This window comes from Cottoperca gobio, chromosome 15, assembly GCF_900634415.1.
Source record: "Cottoperca gobio chromosome 15, fCotGob3.1, whole genome shotgun sequence".
Taxonomy (NCBI): Eukaryota; Metazoa; Chordata; class Actinopteri; order Perciformes; family Bovichtidae; genus Cottoperca; species Cottoperca gobio.
Window position 1 is genome coordinate 18,754,593 of NC_041369.1, and position 17,384 is coordinate 18,771,976.

At 40.1% G+C, this 17,384-nt stretch overlaps 1 protein-coding gene across 5 annotated transcripts in view; it reads left to right on the forward strand.

Moving 5' to 3' along the window:
• Positions 1-673: 673 nt before the first annotated feature.
• The window catches only part of akt3a (v-akt murine thymoma viral oncogene homolog 3a), a 56,297-nt gene continuing 39,586 nt past the window's right edge, over positions 674-17,384 (forward strand). For 3 of the 5 annotated variants that reach the window (XM_029449461.1, XM_029449464.1, XM_029449465.1), the window contains exons 1-2: positions 828-1,106; positions 6,061-6,478. In XM_029449461.1, the coding sequence (XP_029305321.1) occupies positions 6,433-6,478 (46 nt within the window). In that variant the 5' untranslated portion in view covers positions 828-1,106; positions 6,061-6,432. Of the gene's footprint in view, positions 689-827; positions 1,107-1,247; positions 1,316-6,060; positions 6,479-17,384 lie in introns of those variants that run through there. The other 2 variants (XM_029449463.1, XM_029449462.1) reach the window with 2 other exon arrangements.

Consider the following 17,384-nt stretch of genomic DNA (forward strand, 5'->3'; position numbering starts at 1 on the left):
TAAAAGTGGTATGAGAAGATAATACTTAAGTAAAGCACCTCCATTTTTTTTCCTTTGGTCCTTTATTACATCTTACGTATTCAAGGGCATTTTCCAGGAAATCCACTTCGAGAGACGGGCCTTTGATTTCAAGACATCTTACAAGTACACACAGTAACATGTATGCTACAAAAGGGAACACATAGAAAAGGAAAGAAAAAGTAGAACAAATACATTTTGTTATGCTTTATTAACTTTAACTCTAAGAAGGGGGTAAAGATATATAGAAAAATATTATTAATTATTATTCATTCTTAATACAGTACAAGCTGTTACTGTTTTAAGATTAAAAAACATTAAAAATCATTCTCAGAGAATAAATGCACAACAGTTTATGGACATCGATAACAGAAACTAAAATTCACAGCAATGTTTCTCTTGATGTTCTTTATTTTCTCTACTGTTATTTATTTGTTTCCATTCTAAAATATATAAATATTGCAAGAATGTTATAAGTATGAACAACACAATATGTAAGAAAATGTATATTTATGTTAACTCCTGCACATTACACCCATGGAATTCTCGCGATGGTTGGCTGCTTAGCAGATACACACGGGATGTTGGAATGGGATGATGAGAGAGAAGATCCACACACCCGCCGAGCTGAAACCGTTAAAACCGAAAAACGGGAGGACGAAGCAAGACGGTAGGATGTGCGAGTGTGTGTGAGTGAGTGAGTGTGTGTGTGTAGGGGGTGTGTTTGTCTGTGTATATGTGTGTGTGTGTGTGTGTGTGTGCGCGCGCGCCCGTGCATGAGAGAAAAGGGGGTTGCCGTTTCTCTGGGTGACGTCATGAGTTTTCCTCAAAGTCAAAACAACCGTTGGCTTCGGTTAACGGTTGCTTTCGTAGCTTCTCGGAAATCCGTTTGATGTGTAGCTTTATTATTATTATTATTTCTGCAACGGCTCGTGTTCACGTTGACAGCACACGTTTTGACTTAGCTAGTACTTTTAACGGTTTAGCTTAGCTTGCAGTTAGTCACTCAGAAAAGAGGGAGAAACAATAACCCGAGCGGTTAATGAAGAGCAGGTGCACCGGGAAAACCACAGCACCTGCAGCTACAGGTAATACTGCTCGGTAGCTGCACTTTTATGACAAGTAAACATCACATAAACTCCGCTAAAGCTATCTTGATAATGTGTGTTTATATCGTGATAACGTGAGCAAGGTGGGGGGCGTTACCCGGGGGGGGGGGGGGTCACTTGGGAATGATGCTTAACGCTAATGTTACGGTTGAGGAGTTGCACAGTCTGCGTTCCTGTCTCGAAACAAGGTAACGACAGTGTTTGTGGACCCGAAAAAATAATGTTTATTTAAAATGTTTAACATCCATGCCGTTTTCTACCATGCGGTATGCAACATGCGTCCGTTTGAAAGCCATCTACACAGTGACGTAGATGATGCAGTGCTGGTGTTACTTTCATGCTAACGTTATAAACAACATTTACACGTCCTCATCATCCCTACAGCTAAAAACACTCCCTAAAATGACTTATGTATTCAACTGTATCATGTTGTAATACCATGTTTGTTATCTCATTTTACTTACTGCAGGTCACGTATTGTACTTTACTTGAGTACAATTTTGAGGTTTACTTGAGGTTTTCTGTTTAATGCTACTTTATACTTATACCTCACTTCTACACATCAGAGAGAAATGTTGTATTTTATTATATTTATTTAAGAGATTTACAAAATATATTTAGTTTAGTTTATTTATTTTTGTATATAAAATATGAAAGGCTACAGATTAAACTACTAAAAGTATATACAATAGTTAAAATTAGATCCACTTTGATCAACTACAACATAAAAGTAGAGCTTACACATTAATACATCAATAATAATGATCCAAAACTTTAATAGTATAATACTAAAAGAAGCCACTCTGTATTATGATAACTCACTTTAAACTTTTGATATGTAAAGTACATTTTGTTGCCAAAACTTCTGTACTTTTACTTAAAATTTGAATGCAGAATACATTTATTTGTATTTATTTTATTCATTATTAAATGTAGGAATTTATTTCTGCATTGTTTTTTTCTTTGTATTTTTCAAACTATTTATTTATTTTCCAAAACGTATTTATTTCTGTATTATTTTCTTTATATGTTATTATACATTCCACATGCTAACTAGCTAGCTAGCTGTCTGCTTAATACAAAACTCCAGTGAGGTATGACTATTATTGTGTATGAAACTTAAAACTTTCTTTGTGTAGCCTAAACCTAATAGTGAAGGATGCTTTTTTAAAAGGGTAGGGATAATAAACTTAAGCTTCATCCTATCCTATCAGCTTTTTGTTTGTTTTCCATTTAATTTAATGTCTTACTGTTATGTATTTATTTTTATGTGCTTTCTTTTTGAAAAGGAGCAAGATAAATTACTTCATGATGATTTGTTATAGCTGTAGTAGAGAGAGACAGTGAACTAGGCCTGGTTTGATTTGTGACTGCACAAGTGGCCACGTGTGTGATTAAAAGGGTATGTCACACTCATAGCAGAGAATTATATATTTGATGATATGGTACTGTATGATAATGGTGATCATAAAGATGGGGATAGTGTTTATGATGCTGCTGCTGCTGCATAAATGCCAGGCTCTGGAAAAAGCTTGGATCTAGCATTAGGGCTGGTTGTCGCACCTCAGTCACCTACTTTTTTGATAGATAAAAAGTTGTGCAAGCAACATGTCCTCCATCAGTGCAGAGAATGTGTTCAGAAACTGTTCTACTGTGTGGTCAGTTGCGTTTTGGCAGTGCTCACAAACCAATAGACAATAATTATATTTCCGTACATAAAACTGAAAAAAATAGACTTGAATCCTGAGCGTGTAAAGTGCTTGTTAAGCGCAAGCATTTACGCCCATGTGGTCAGCTATATTGATTTCGATAGAAGTGATTTTGTTCGTCAGACGCGCATTAAATGGACGAAACACATCCTGTGTTAGCAGAGTGTAACACTTGAGGTCCTGCCAAAAGCTGGCTTTCATTTGAGGAAGAACATTGTTGGCTCACTGTTGCTGGTGACAGCTAGGGCTTGTATGAGGCTACAGTTTGGTGTGAGGACGGGTGAGGTGAGATTATGTGAGGTGAGGTGTGCCGTCCTGACGGGGAGGCAGTAGGAACACAAAAGTATTTACCAATATTATACTGTAGTGTCCTCCTCTCTGTACATGAAAGAGCCACACCAATAATGTTGATGTTTAGCCCTCTTTTAGAGGTGTAAGTAAATATTGAATATCCCAGTATCCATTTTTAAATACATTTACATGCTAAAATTAACTCAGTTAATACTTAATTTCATTTGCAATACCCATTTATATAGTGTTCAGCCACATTCCAAAGCATGCCGTATGTTTGGAGAGTGATACTCTACCTCCTGAGTTTCAGTTCATGAAAACATATTCAGCTCTATTTATTGCATGGCAAAGTTACATTAACAGTTCCAGGCAGTGATTTGTTATTGGTATGCTAATTTTTGGTTTACTGGTATTCAAGAGTTTGTGGTAACAGAGTAAATCAATCAAAACATTTAGAAACATTGCCTTGGAGAATGGCTGGAAGCCGTTGAGTGTCTCAAACCTCTGTTGTTGTGATATTTAAGTCCTTCCGTTAATGTTTTGCTCCTTTTTAATAATGTAACTGACCACCGAGACCAAGGATGAGTGTAGCAGTGTAACAACAACCTGTAAACAGCGAAGTTCTTGTCATGCTTAATATGTGTCAGAGCTGTGCTTTGATTGTTTTAGTTTTTCCACTTGCCATCCTTTATTGCCTCTCGGTGTCGCTTGATACGTCTAGACTGATTAATGGTGGAGTAGCTGGCTGTCTGGTCCCCTGGTGCCCTCTGTTTCTGTTTCTATTTCTATTTCCTGTGATTCTGAGATTCTTTTCTCACCATCTCTCTTTCCTTGCCATTTTATTTGTTCTTATTGGTGCCTCTGGAATGAAATATCATGAAATAAATGTCGTCTGGCAGGTGCTTCCCCTGGCATTGTTGGTTCATCATGGCAGTGAATATCTCCATAGCAACAGCTGCCCTGGTGACAAGGGGTTGCCACTGTCTGGACATTGTGCTCCTTTCGTCTCGTCTCCTCTCGCCATGCTTGTCAAGATTAAGGTTAAAGCTAACTGAAGCTTCATTGATTTACACCAGTCTTAAATCTTAATCCAGAACTGTACCGTGCCTATAAAAAGGATTCCATCCCCTTAAATGTACTAGGGCTGGGTATCATTTGAAGTAAAAACATGGTTTCTACGACACTTTTATTTTATTTTATTGGGATCATTGCAAACCAACTCACCAACTCACCAAGACCTCCCACTTCATGTCCTACATTTCCTTTGAAAATTCAATTTATGGGACATTGCGACATCCAATAGCTCTACTCCAAATACTTTTTTTAGTTGTGAATTTTTGAATTCAAGGGCATAACAGGAAAGTACGTCATCAAAGCCACGGCTCTGGTTTTGTTCCTCCTTTTTCAAATCTCCCGTTGGTTCTCAAATGGCTTATGCAAGTAATAAAATAATAACACAGATCTCTGTAGTCTGAACCAAGACGGAAAACTCTTCAAATCAATGGTATGCGGCAGCGCATATAAGCCGCCTCACTTCTTCCGTTCTTACCTTTCACAATAAAAGCCCTACACTGCATCACTGCTTACCAGAGGGAACATAAATTCACTTGAAGCAATTATGTCAATTAAGTCATTGTAGCCCGAGTAACTCAGTTAGTTAAAAAGCAAGCAGCAAAGTGTTGGTGGTCTGTGTCCATTTAGTGTTAATTCTAGCATAGTCTTAAACTTAACTGGGCTTATCTACTCCTTTTATCAGAGAGATGAAACTTGATCAACATCTCTTCTATTTGCGCTGACTAAAACCTTGTACCAGGGCTAGGATGAGGGAATCTATCGTTCTACTTCTTATTAACCCGGAGTTATCGAGCCCATCCTTTTGGCAACAAAGCATATGAAAGGGACAACTAAATTACATTTTAAGGGAAACTGATGCCATAGTTAAAAAAGGAACACTAAGTGAAAGCATTGTAGCAGCACTTGTGACCAAGATGTGTTGTTATAGTCTGAATTAGTTCATCTGGTTTCAGATTGGTCACTATACTGCTGCCTCGACATAAAGAAAAAGCTCTGTGTCACCTACTGGGGTGTGAGAGTGAGTGTGCATGTCTCTTCCAGCCTTCGTTATGACGCTGCAGTCCCCCCCCCCCCCCCCCAAGTGTCAGCAGCAGTGCAGACACTAGCTGATCTGAATACTGATTTCCAGCTAGATGGCTACGACTGCTAGCTTAGCCGCCGTAGTGCTGATCTCCATTCAAGCTGAGAAGCGTAGTGTTGTTACGTGTTGTGTAATACAGTGTAGTAGGGTGCATTTGAGGTGAACGCGGCAGCTATGCAGAGAGAGAGAGAGAGAGAGAGAGAGAGGGGGGGGGGGAGGAAGGAGAGCGGGAGTGAGACAACAGAGAGGTGCAGAGATTTGGGCAGAGAAAAAGAGAGTGTGAGAGCATCCCTAACTGCCGTTGTGGCTATTTATAGCCAAGCCCTACTCCACAGTCCTGAGATGCTCTCCCACCTCCCACATATAGACAAACCAGCCTACACACACTCACACAAAATAATTTGACATGCAGAAAGACAGTGAACACAGAAAGGTAGACTGGATTTTGCACACAGCACAACCTGCTCACAAAAAGATCTATGAATGAACGAGAGGCAGAGCTCAGGGGCATTTGTTTGGCAATCAAGGTCAGTTATTGCTTCATCAAGAGCATCCTGTTTATCAGAGAAAGTGTTAGCAATAGAAAGAGGAACTGGGTGTATGATTGGGTGGAGGGAGAGCAGAGGGAGCATTTTCCCTCACAATAACTAGTTGTTTGTCTTGTCAGATTGTATGAAAGGGCTTTGGAAGGGGAGAGAGGGAGCAACAGAGGACGAGAAAAATAAATCTATGCCTTCTTTTTTCTTAATTTCTTTTTTCTCCTTTCACTTCCTTCCAGGCTGAGTCACTGCTGGTGAGGAGGAAGGTCTGGAGAGGGAACGAGAGAGGAGGAGGAGGAGGTGGTGGAGGAGGAGGGGGAGAAGAAGAAGAAGAAGGGAGGGAGGCAGGGAGATAAGCCACAACAGGAAGCAAAGCGACACACACACCGCCTATTTGTGTGCGTGTGTCTGAGAGGGAGACTGCGCGATCGAGAGGGTGAACGGGAAAGGAAGGGAGGGAGAGTGACGCGGAGGCTGGGAGAGCCGGCCCCCCCTCCTCCTCTCCTCCTCTCCCTCTCTTTCTCTCCTCTCCTCCTCTCCTCCCCTCCTCCCTCTCTCTCTCTCTCTGTGGAGCAGGCGTGTAGCGGCATCAGATTCGGCTTGAAGGAACCATGAGCGATGTCACCATCGTTAGAGAGGGATGGCTCCAGAAACGGGGTAAGTACATCCAGTACCTCTCTTCTTCTACTCCCCTGCTCTCTACCTCTGTTTTCTCTCCTCTTCTTCTCTGCCTCTTGTCTAGACTGAGGGCCTGGCCGTGCCTGTCCACATGTGCCGGTGGGAGGATGTGAGTGTTTGCGATTCAGTGTGTGTGTGTGTGTGTGTGTGTGATTACATGGATGTCTGAATATCTAGTGTACGAGTATATACGTGTGTGCGTTTTCCCCCACAAGGATGTGTCTTTTTTATTATAAGCTTGGCTGGCTGTTTGTTTGTTAAGCCTCTATGTGCTTCAGGCAGGTTGTGTCTGAAAAAGAGTGTGTGCATGGGTATGTGCATGTATTTGTATGCACAAGTGAGTGTGGATTTAATAACATCTACCAGGCTCGTAGTTACACTGCTGATGCATAGTGTTCCGTCGGGCCAACAAGTCACTAGGCTTTGAAATCAAGTTAGTTCTCTCTCTGAGGTATTATTTAACACCGTTTTCGTTCTGAATGGTGTCACAGAGTCATATGACATGGGGTTGAGGGGTCAGTTGGGGTGGAGTTGAGGGGGGTACAGACCACACATCCTGTTTACAACCAAATACATAGGAAATTGCATGTAGCAAAGATAGTACTTCCTGTTCTCAGATATCGACACCATATGTTGATGTTCAGTGATGTTGATGCAACAGGTGAAGAGTAATTTGTAGCAGGGTCAAACTGAAACACAAACAGTTATACATTGATATACAGTAACTATGTGGTGACTGTAAGGCATTGAGTATTTACCTTCTAACATACAGAATATTACCCCCAAAAACCACAATTTCATGGGGTTGTTTGTGCTGATACCTCCAGGCACAAATGTACGTGAATTTGTATGTGTGTTTTAGTGAGAGAGCCTCAGGGATAGAACAAGGGGGATTTCCAGACTTTTAGGCCAGTGAGCATCATCCCCTGACTATGTGATGGTGTCTAGGAATGTGTAACACAAACTGTTGAACAGGAAGTGACATGGATACATAACAGACAGCAGGCTTCTGGGTAATGAAGGCTAACACTATGGCACAGCAGGAGAACATGTTGGACAACAGAGTGCCACTTACTACATGGAGTGGATGCTCTCTCTCACTATGTGACACACATAGTACACACTCTGTATTGCTGAAGTAGAGGGGAGGATCTTTGTCGGTGTGTGCCAGCATGCCAGTGTGATCCTCAGACAGTCGTCTGTGCATATTAAGAGGACGCATCCCGCCCCCCCCCAGTCACGACTCAGCGCTACCGGTGTTCGTCAGTGTATGAGAGAGTTAGAGATAGAGGTTGTGGGGGGGAGGGTTTGTTTGTGTCAGGAATATGAATGTCTGTCTGCATCATATGCTAAAAAAAAATCTGTGTGTGGCGAGGAGCAGGGTCAGGGTGCTGACTCACTGTCCAGGTCGTGATACAGCAAAGACTGCAGTCCAGATAGGAAAACAGCGAGAGGGACAGAGAAAGGTAGTGAAACCTTTCGTACTAATAACATTACATTTGGTTGTGTTTTGACTTTTTGGAAAGCCCTACACTTTCTTATCTTTCCACCAAACATTGCACATTGTTTTCTTTTCAATTGAGCGACATGAAGACGGTGAGTGGAAGATTAGAAAGAAAGGCTGGTGAAATAGATGGTAAGAGAACAGAGAAAAATAGAGTAAAAGAACTTTATATAAAAGAGAGATGATGCCTCTTGGATGCATCTAAGGCATCATGAAAAACTTGTATTTCATAAAACAAGTGACAGAGGAGTACATAAATAACTGTTGAGTTCTTGTGTATTGTTCGCTAATTAACCCATGCAGGTTAGATGAGTAGTGATGTATCTGACTCTTTTCATGTTAGTAATGGGGTAGGTAATATATAATCTCCACAGTTCTGTCTGTATGCAGGTAAATATTTGTAAAACAGGTTGTGTTTTAAATAATCTCGTAATTAATCGTTTTATGTTAGATTAATTGGATATATTTTCTTCATGCAGTTCTGGTCTACAACAGCTGTTAAGGATATGCTTTCAATATGGTGCCATTTTGTTGCTGGAAAAAAAAGTTAATTAATGATAATTAGTTGTGAAGATGCTTTTATTTCCCCAGTTCTACTTACGCAGAGGTTTTTCTTAAAGTAAGCAGTCGGGTCAAATATCTTGGTCATCAATTAATGGGCAACTTTACGCACGACAGAGATTTGTATCGACATTGTCGTAAATTTTATTCTCAGGGCAACACACTTGTACATAAATTTGCTCTGCTGATGTGATGGGCTGGTTGTTAGGGTTTGGCCCTTTTTACGAGATACAGCTTGTGCATGGTTTAAGTATAAAAAAGCTGCAGGCAGAGAGATTTTCACACCATGAGGCTTTACTGAAGCTATTGTTTACAAAGACATTTTAAAGTTCTGATTGTTCTTCAGCAGCGATTTTAGTTTATTTTACTGTAATTTGACCAGAATGGGTAATTGGTAATGATGATGGTTGTTTTTAGATGTTTGTAAATGTCCATTCTTTAATCTTTTTTAACTTTTTTTGGACTATCTTTTGTAGTCTGGCTAATGGGTCTGGCAATAAAGTGAAATGAAAGTGTTTCCCTAGTCAAAGCACACAGTATTGGTGATGAGTTCTTGCTCTTGCACCCTCATGGGGATGATGCCTTTTGCATGTTTTATGAAGAGACTGACAGTGTGCATCTGTGAGTGTATCTTTTGTTCGACAAGCCACTAACCATTAGAATAATTGGTCAAACATGACAGATGTGTACAGCACAATGTAACACACTGTGGACTCCCTGATCAATTTACACATGTCAGTGGATGTAGATCACTGGCAGTGGTGTGCATGTGCATGGTTGTCAATAAGCATGTCCTGTAGCACAGGCTTCAGGAGTATGTAAGACTCTCAATAAGAAGCAGCATGAGTGTAACGAAAGCATAAAGGATCTCTACTATATATGAAATCACAGTTTGCTTATCACCACATCCTCATCTTGGAACACAGAGACAAACCTCAGGAACATCATTTCAAAGTACTGTACACTATGTCCTCCAATCCTTTCAGTAATCACATGCTCACTGCCATGGCGATGATTTTCTTCTTCCTTTCAATAAATCAGAATCATTTCCATCATTTATTTATCTTTGGAAATAATGAACAGTGGATATATACATGTACCAGAATTGGTATGGTATAAAGGCAACAGACTTGTAAGGAAATATCCAATGTTTGGAAATATGGCTGCAACAAACAATTATTTTCGATCAATCTGCCAATAATTTTCTTGATTAATAGTTTGGTCTATACAATAAAGTCCACTGTCTTTAAATGTCTTGTTTAGGTAGTCAAAACCCAAAGATATTCAGTTCAATATGATTTAAAACAGAGAAAAACAGTAAATCTCCATATTTGTGAGGCTGAAAATGGCATCTTCTGCCTTCTCACTAATCGTTGCAGCTCTGTCTGGAAACATGATGTTCTGTTCTTAATGATAAAGACCGAATGATTTAAAAAGAATGACAAATGCTAGAAAATCTGGTGGATAGATATGAGGTGCAGGTGTAACCTACGACAGACATTGTCTTGCGTTAAATGTTTGTCTGGGGGTGAATCTCAGATGTGGCTCTCAGAAGTTACAAGGCAGTTTCATTGCACCTTTTAAAAATCCCAATCTGAAATGAACGCCACTTTATTTCCGCCAAGGCCAGGAGTTTACCTTCTGTCAAGCCATGTGAGGCTACAGAGGTCACAGTCAGCCACTGTAGTCGAGGAAACTGTTACCTCCACCAGCATCAGCCCACACAGCAGTCAGCACAACAGATGGCCAGGAGGGAGGAGAGGAGGAGAAACACTGAAGGAGAGAGACAGGGGGAGAACACCATCATATTTTCTTTGACATTTTCTGTCCTCCAGAAGTGTTTCTCTGCAAAGCTACTAATCAGATGAAATACAGCTATGTCAAAGTGGAGCCATTCTTCTTACTGAATAATGTAAGAACAATGATTATTTTTCTCCCAGGTGGGTTTAAGCTTTCGCACGATCCGCACATAAAAAGGAAGTCAAGAGGATCCTGCACATACTCTTCCTTTTCCTTTTTATTAAAGAAACATATTAGTAAGTTTATGTGGTGAAGTCACAAGGCTTTGATAATGGTTTGTTATATTCTGCGGTTAAATGTATTGAGATAGTAAGTTTTGCTTTTGAATTTCAGATAACTTATATGTTTTTCCGCAACGAGTATCAATGTGCATATTGGATTTACTGTTTGGCCTTTTATAGATATTAAAGGGATATTTTGCAAAACGCTTCATGGATGACTATTTCTTATTCTGGGAGTATGCTGCAGTGGAAAATATTATTATTGATTTCTGTGATGGCATTTTGGATAAAAATTCAGGGGGCTCGTAGGGGCTGTGGTCGCATTGATACTGACATGATTTTGCATTGGACATGATGCAGTTTTAAATGACATTGCTGCATCCCACCCATTGACTAAAATGTTCTGCATGTCTTGCGTTTGCTCTGTATCTTCACATCTGTTCCGCTCTTGCTCCTTATAGCTTTACATTGTTTGTTTGCAAATCGCATCCATAATATGCAGAATTCTGATCAGTGCGGGCTCTTTCGCTATGGAGACGCTATGAAGTCTCCCTTTTATGAAAATCCATTTGTGTGTCCGAACCTGTCACTTATTGTATCTTCATATGATAGACATCAAGCTGAAAAGCGAAGCAATACACCTGCCCTTTTTTACATTATTTTCTTATTTCTCTATATCTTTGCAATGTATGTGCTAAACTGTATACGTTAGACTGCTGTGGGGTTCATTGGGTGCAGTGCAGTGAGGCAGCCATCTTTGCTTAGTGAGTTCAGTGAGTTCAATGTTGCTGGAGGCTGGCTGGCTGGCTGGATCAGGTGGCAGTGCCAGATCCCTGATATCAATCACCAGCCGCTGCTGCTGCTGCTGCTGCCGCCGCCACCACCACTGTCTGCTGTGTCGCCCTTCTACTCTCCTCTCCTCTCCTCTTCCTCCTCTGTCCTGCCTCTGCTATAGAGCCTGTCAACACAACTCACCCCCTTTATTGCAATTCACACTCTCTTTTACTCTCTGTCTATGCATGTATCTCCTTCCATCTCCTGCACTCCTCTTTCTATCCCCTCTGTTTCTCAGACTCACATGTATATACAGGGCAACAGCAGACAGGCAGACAGTACAGGCTTTGTTGTGAATGGCATCCTCTTGCACATCCGGAGGAAGTGTACGCTCCAGCGTGGCTTTACAAACTGTCTCCATTGTCCTCAGAATGACTCACTCTACACTGCAGAGAATGGCAGTCAGCCAGACAGTCAGACAGACAGAAAGACAGACAGACAGACAGACAGACAGCACAGCGCAAACAGACAGACTGGTCTGCAGAGCCTACAGACAAAGAGCAGAGGACAGACAGGCAGAGAGACGAATAGTTTGTGACAGATACAGCCAGAACAGAGGCAGACAACTTGCCCATACAGAAGAGACCGGCAACTGGCAGGTACAGACACAGAATGAAAGACAGATGTGTAACTTACACAGACAAGCAGCAGAGAGTGTGTCACTCTGTGTTCAATTGGAATATGATATATTGTTTTGCAAACTTATTGAGCTATTTAGATAATTAACCTTGAAATTAAATTGAACTCCAAACTGAAACTGTACCATGCAAGAAGGTTATAGAGAAATACAACTGTCTTATCTGACGTCATCACTAATGTACGCTGAAACAGAGAAGAATGTCCTCTACTAGTGTCCTGTCTGGTCCATGCACTGGAGGATGTGATGAATAAAAACTTAAGAGCTCAAAACTAAAGGCCCTGTCACACATATCCGTATTGGCAGAAACATATGCTGGTGTATACGAAATATCAGCAATACGTTGATATAAATTAAAGGTAAGTTGTGATCGTTCGAAGGACACAGACGATACGCCAAACACGACAGACATACGGCCCTGTCACACCGTTCCATATGGCAGAAACATGCCGGCGTAGATGAAAAGTAGCAAAAAATTCAGTCCAAATACGTCCAACTTTTCCACAGCGTTGTTGTAGCTGACATATACATAACGAATTATTATACGTATGTCAAACATTGATAGCTTATCACTTACTTATTTAAAACGTTTCAGAGCGTCTGGCTAACGGAGCTGGAAAATTGCCATTTGGGTCATGTCATCAAGACGTGCTGTGAAGAAGTGAGGATGAGCTACTCACAGGGACCCTATATACTATATTCAAACCCCAATAAGCTCCCAAAACGCTAGCTGAACGCTAGCTGTACTGTAGAAACACGTTTAATAAGTTACTCCGTCGTCAGGGATAATGTTATCATAGGGTAGGAATAGGGTATCCACTCGTTATCAATAAATTGGCTGTAGGGTTCACCGTCAGCCGACGTAGCCGATATCTAGCGTACCTCTAACGTAGTCACGTAGGTATTGACGTACTGTATTTACGTACTGTATTTACGCACTATATTTTCGTAGGTAAGCATTTACGTACTATATTTACGTAGGTATTTACGTACTTTATTCACATACTGTATTTACGTACTATATTTACGTAGGTAAGTATTCACGTACGTATTCCGTATTCACGTATGTCTAACGTAATGTAACGTAGCGTCTGCATATCTTATGAAGCACACGTCGGGTACGTACGGTAATTTTGAACATTATCAAAACATCAGCGTTCAACAACGCACCCCAGCGTAACACAGTGAGCTCTTAACGAATACTACTTGTACCTTACCTTATATCAACGTACACCAGCGTGTTGCCGATATTTTGTATACGCCATATTTTTGTATATCTTATGCATTCGTCTGATACATTTTGTATAAGTAAGCGCTATCAACAGGTTAGACATGCGTATCTGTATACGTTCACTTTTCTGATCCGATGAAAAGTTGGATGTATTTGGACTCTGACAAATGTTCATATACGTCAGCGTACGTTTCTGCTATACGGATATGTGTGACAGCAGCAATGAGCAGCCTCTAGATTCCAACTAATCTTTCTTTATCTGTTCCTTTTTTTAAAATTACTTTTGACAACCAGTCATAGAAGGGGTGTGAAGAAATGTAAATGTACATTTTTGCCACCAAACTCCTATATAACTATGTTACCTTATAACTGTCAATATATACTTTGACTCCACATTACCTTGCATATATCCGGTTAGACATTGCCAATGCAGTAGCTGCTTGCTGTTTTTTGATTGTTGTAGGTTTTACATTTCTGTACATTTTCCTTAGAGATTAGTTCATTAAATTCTGAACTAAATAGTGTGAAGCTGTACAACTCTGCATACTCAGCTAGTCGATAAGATGACTGGTAAGTGATACAGTAGGAAGCTTCCCTGTAAAGGCCATACAAACACAGGGATGGATTAATGGATGGGTGAGTGAATGAACTAATGTAGAGTGAGGCAGTCTTCTTGGATAAATGAATGAATGGATCAATGAATGGAGTGCTGATCACTGCAGAGGGAAACGCTGGCTAGAGGAAGAGAGAGGGGTAAAGGGAGTAGAGGTGGAGTAATGGATTTGTGTGTAGCTCAGGAACATCCGAGTGCTGACCTGAAACATTTGAGCAGTGTGGATGGATACATGCACATACACTTTTCTAGATTACCATTATTGTTACCATTATTTATTATATCCACCATCACTCCACTATACTGTACAAAGCAATGTCACAATCCAGAGTTCAAAATTTCAGTTTCAAATAGTTTCTTTCAACACATGCACACATCACACCTGTTAGCTTCATTAGGATACTAATTGTTATCACTAGCAGGGTCTGGACCAAATATGTTGTAAATCATCTGCTGGAAATTAAGATTAATCAAAGAGCAGATAATTATGTTGTTGCAGTTTGTAACAAATGTATGCTTTATTCCTTTTTTGGTAATCTACTATAAATCACCATTTAAGCCTAAACCTTTTGACTGTTGTAAACCAAATACAACAACAAACTAATCATTTAATATGGATTTTTATGAACATTGATTTCTCCTGGCACAGCCCACTTGTTGCTCATATATTGTTGCAAATCTAACATATATTCTTTTCCTTTTCTGAATATGACAGCATAGTCAAATGTTGTTACAAGGAGGTTGTTTAAGGGCAGAGCCCCTTATGAATATCTTCAATTTCCTCTTCATCTGTTTTCTATCCATCACTATTCCACAGGCAACTATTAGGTGTTTTATTTTGTTTTCCATGGCGATTCTTTGGCTGCTACTAACCCAGAGATTAGACCAAAGGGGTAATGTGTAGTCTAACATCTTGAGGTATTGTGGGCTTGTTGGAGGAGGCTTTGGGCTGATTAGAGGAGGCAGGTTAGAGTGGGGGTTGGTTTGGCTGATTTAGGCCAACAGATTAGTAACTAGTGGCCAACAGCTAGTGTAAGTGTTTGCTGGCAGGAGAAGGACCCCAGAGTGTGAGCAGTTGTCTCATATTGCCACTTAATTTTTTTAATTTAGCAAACCAAGTCTATATTGATCAATTGATCCATAACTTGTCCAATAGAGAATTCTTCTTCTTCTTCTTCTTCTTCTTCTTCTTCTTCTTCTTCTTCTTCTTCTTCTTCTTCTTCTTCTTCTTCTTCTTCTTCTTCTTCTTCTTCTTCTTCTTCTTCTTCTTCTTCTTCTTCTTCTTCTTCCAGTACTTACATTAATCATTTATAATTAAAGTGATAATACATACATACAATTTACTATATACACTCTGTGGCTACTTTACTACTTACAGCTGTACTATCTAGTGCAATCTAATACAACTGTTCATCCATAAAGTTTACTTTTATGATACCTATAATAAATAATCTTTGGACTGAGGTCATAGTTAGTGGTGGTGTTGTACTGGATAGCAATATATTGAGTGGTGTTTTTAATGTTTTTCCCCCCTTATGTATATCAATAATAATGCAGTCCAGTAAAAGAAACGTTGCAAACTACAACCTCAATATTATACATATATTAAAATTGTCACATTTCTGACAATGTCAACAAAAACTGAACATTATAAAGTTCTCCAAGGTAGAATTAATGGCAGAGATGTTGCATTGAATTGCATTAGATTGTACCTTACAGTGCAGAAAATGTGATTGGCACAGATTTAATATCTGCTGCTGTTTTTTATTGCACATTTAATTTAACTTATAGAAGATGATTGTACAACAAGAGTGAGCTTGTAAAGTGTTACTTTTCTTTTTTGGCAGAGTAAAAGTGTTTTCAAACAGGGGCAATCACACCACCCATAATGGTGGACAGTGGTCTACATCTGGTTGCCAAGGGAAACTGGACAACCATTGTTGCTCTGAAACATCAGTTACATCCTTGATGTGTTTTCTCCTCTTCACTTTGCTACTGTGGCACAAAGCTCTGGTGTTGTTTTAATTGTAAAACAGAACATCTGCTCCAGAGAGCAAATTATCTTACAGAAGCTTATGGTGAAGGCAGCAGCTGTTTGAGGCAACTGCAGGCAGTTGTGATTTTAGATTGTGTTTTGAATTGATTACCCAATCTGATGGTTGTCCGATAAGACAAAGCAATTACTAATCTAATTTATATATATATATGCCCACATCATTTTAAGATGGATGTGAACACAACGTTCTTTCAAATTAAATTTGCTCTTCAGTTTTAACCCCTCCTCTGTCCAAGAAAACTTTTTCTGTATTGCCAGGAAGTCAATTATTTCCTGCTTTGTACATTGTACGTGTAGTCTTATATTCCACCAGATCCCTGCATTTCAATGCATGTGACTTTAAAAAGAGTTTGTTAGTGTTTTTCCGATATCCAACATTGTTTACTATCGTAGTGGCTCTGTTCTACAGATGGCACTGCTCTTGCACCCAGATGTGATGTAAATATACAGTGGAAGCTTGCTTTCTGTGACAACCTGTTGAAACATCTGGTCATTTGGATTATGTGGTTAAATATATACTGTAGGGACACCTTTGGTGGGTTCAGTTCGTGTTTGCTCCCGTTATGCCTGACTTAATAGTTGAGCTGCATGCTGATGTCACAGTGGCCAGGATAAAGGGACAGTCAGTCTATTTATATCTCCCCACCTGTAATCTGTCTCTGACAGGATTAACTAAGGCACTAGCTTCAGCCTGCTGTGCCACACAGATACACGGAAAATGTGAGCCATGAATAAATACATGCGTTCAAAGATGTACAGTGTGTACAGTACATGCAAGATACAAGTAAAACGTGTGTATAAATTGCGATCAGATACTGGCTGTCTGTTTTTAACCAACCAGAAAATGTGACACTATGTAACCATGTTACAAGCTTTTTTTCTATTTGTGTACATGTGTGCTTGAATGCAAGTCTCTTGTGTTTTATGCCTTTTTCACAGAGTCTCAGTTCGTTAGCCTGATTAAAAACAGAGAGGAAGAAGAGACCAAACAGTGACAGAATTTTTTCATCTTCCCTCAGCCTTCTCCGTCTCTGGTTGCCAATCTCCAGTCATTAATTAGCTGTCCATGACAAAATTCCCAGTTCCCAATCTGACACGAGTATAGAGCAGTGGACGGCAGTGGTAATCATGTCAGCGAGGCTTGGCTCAATGTTCTGAGGGGGCTAAATCTCCCCCATATGGTCCACTGGCTGGGGCCCGCACCTCACCAAGCTCTCATTAAACTAGTGCTTAATAAACCAAGGTAAATAGGGACACACACACTAATGCATACACTCAGCTGTAAGAAACGAATCAAGACATCTGACGGGGGATTGTGCACAAAGGGACTGGAGGACAAGGAGGTGTGTGTGTGTGTGTGTGTGTGTGTGTGTGTGTGTGTGTGTGTGTGTGTGTGTGTGTGTGTGTGTGTGTGTGTGTGTGTGTGTG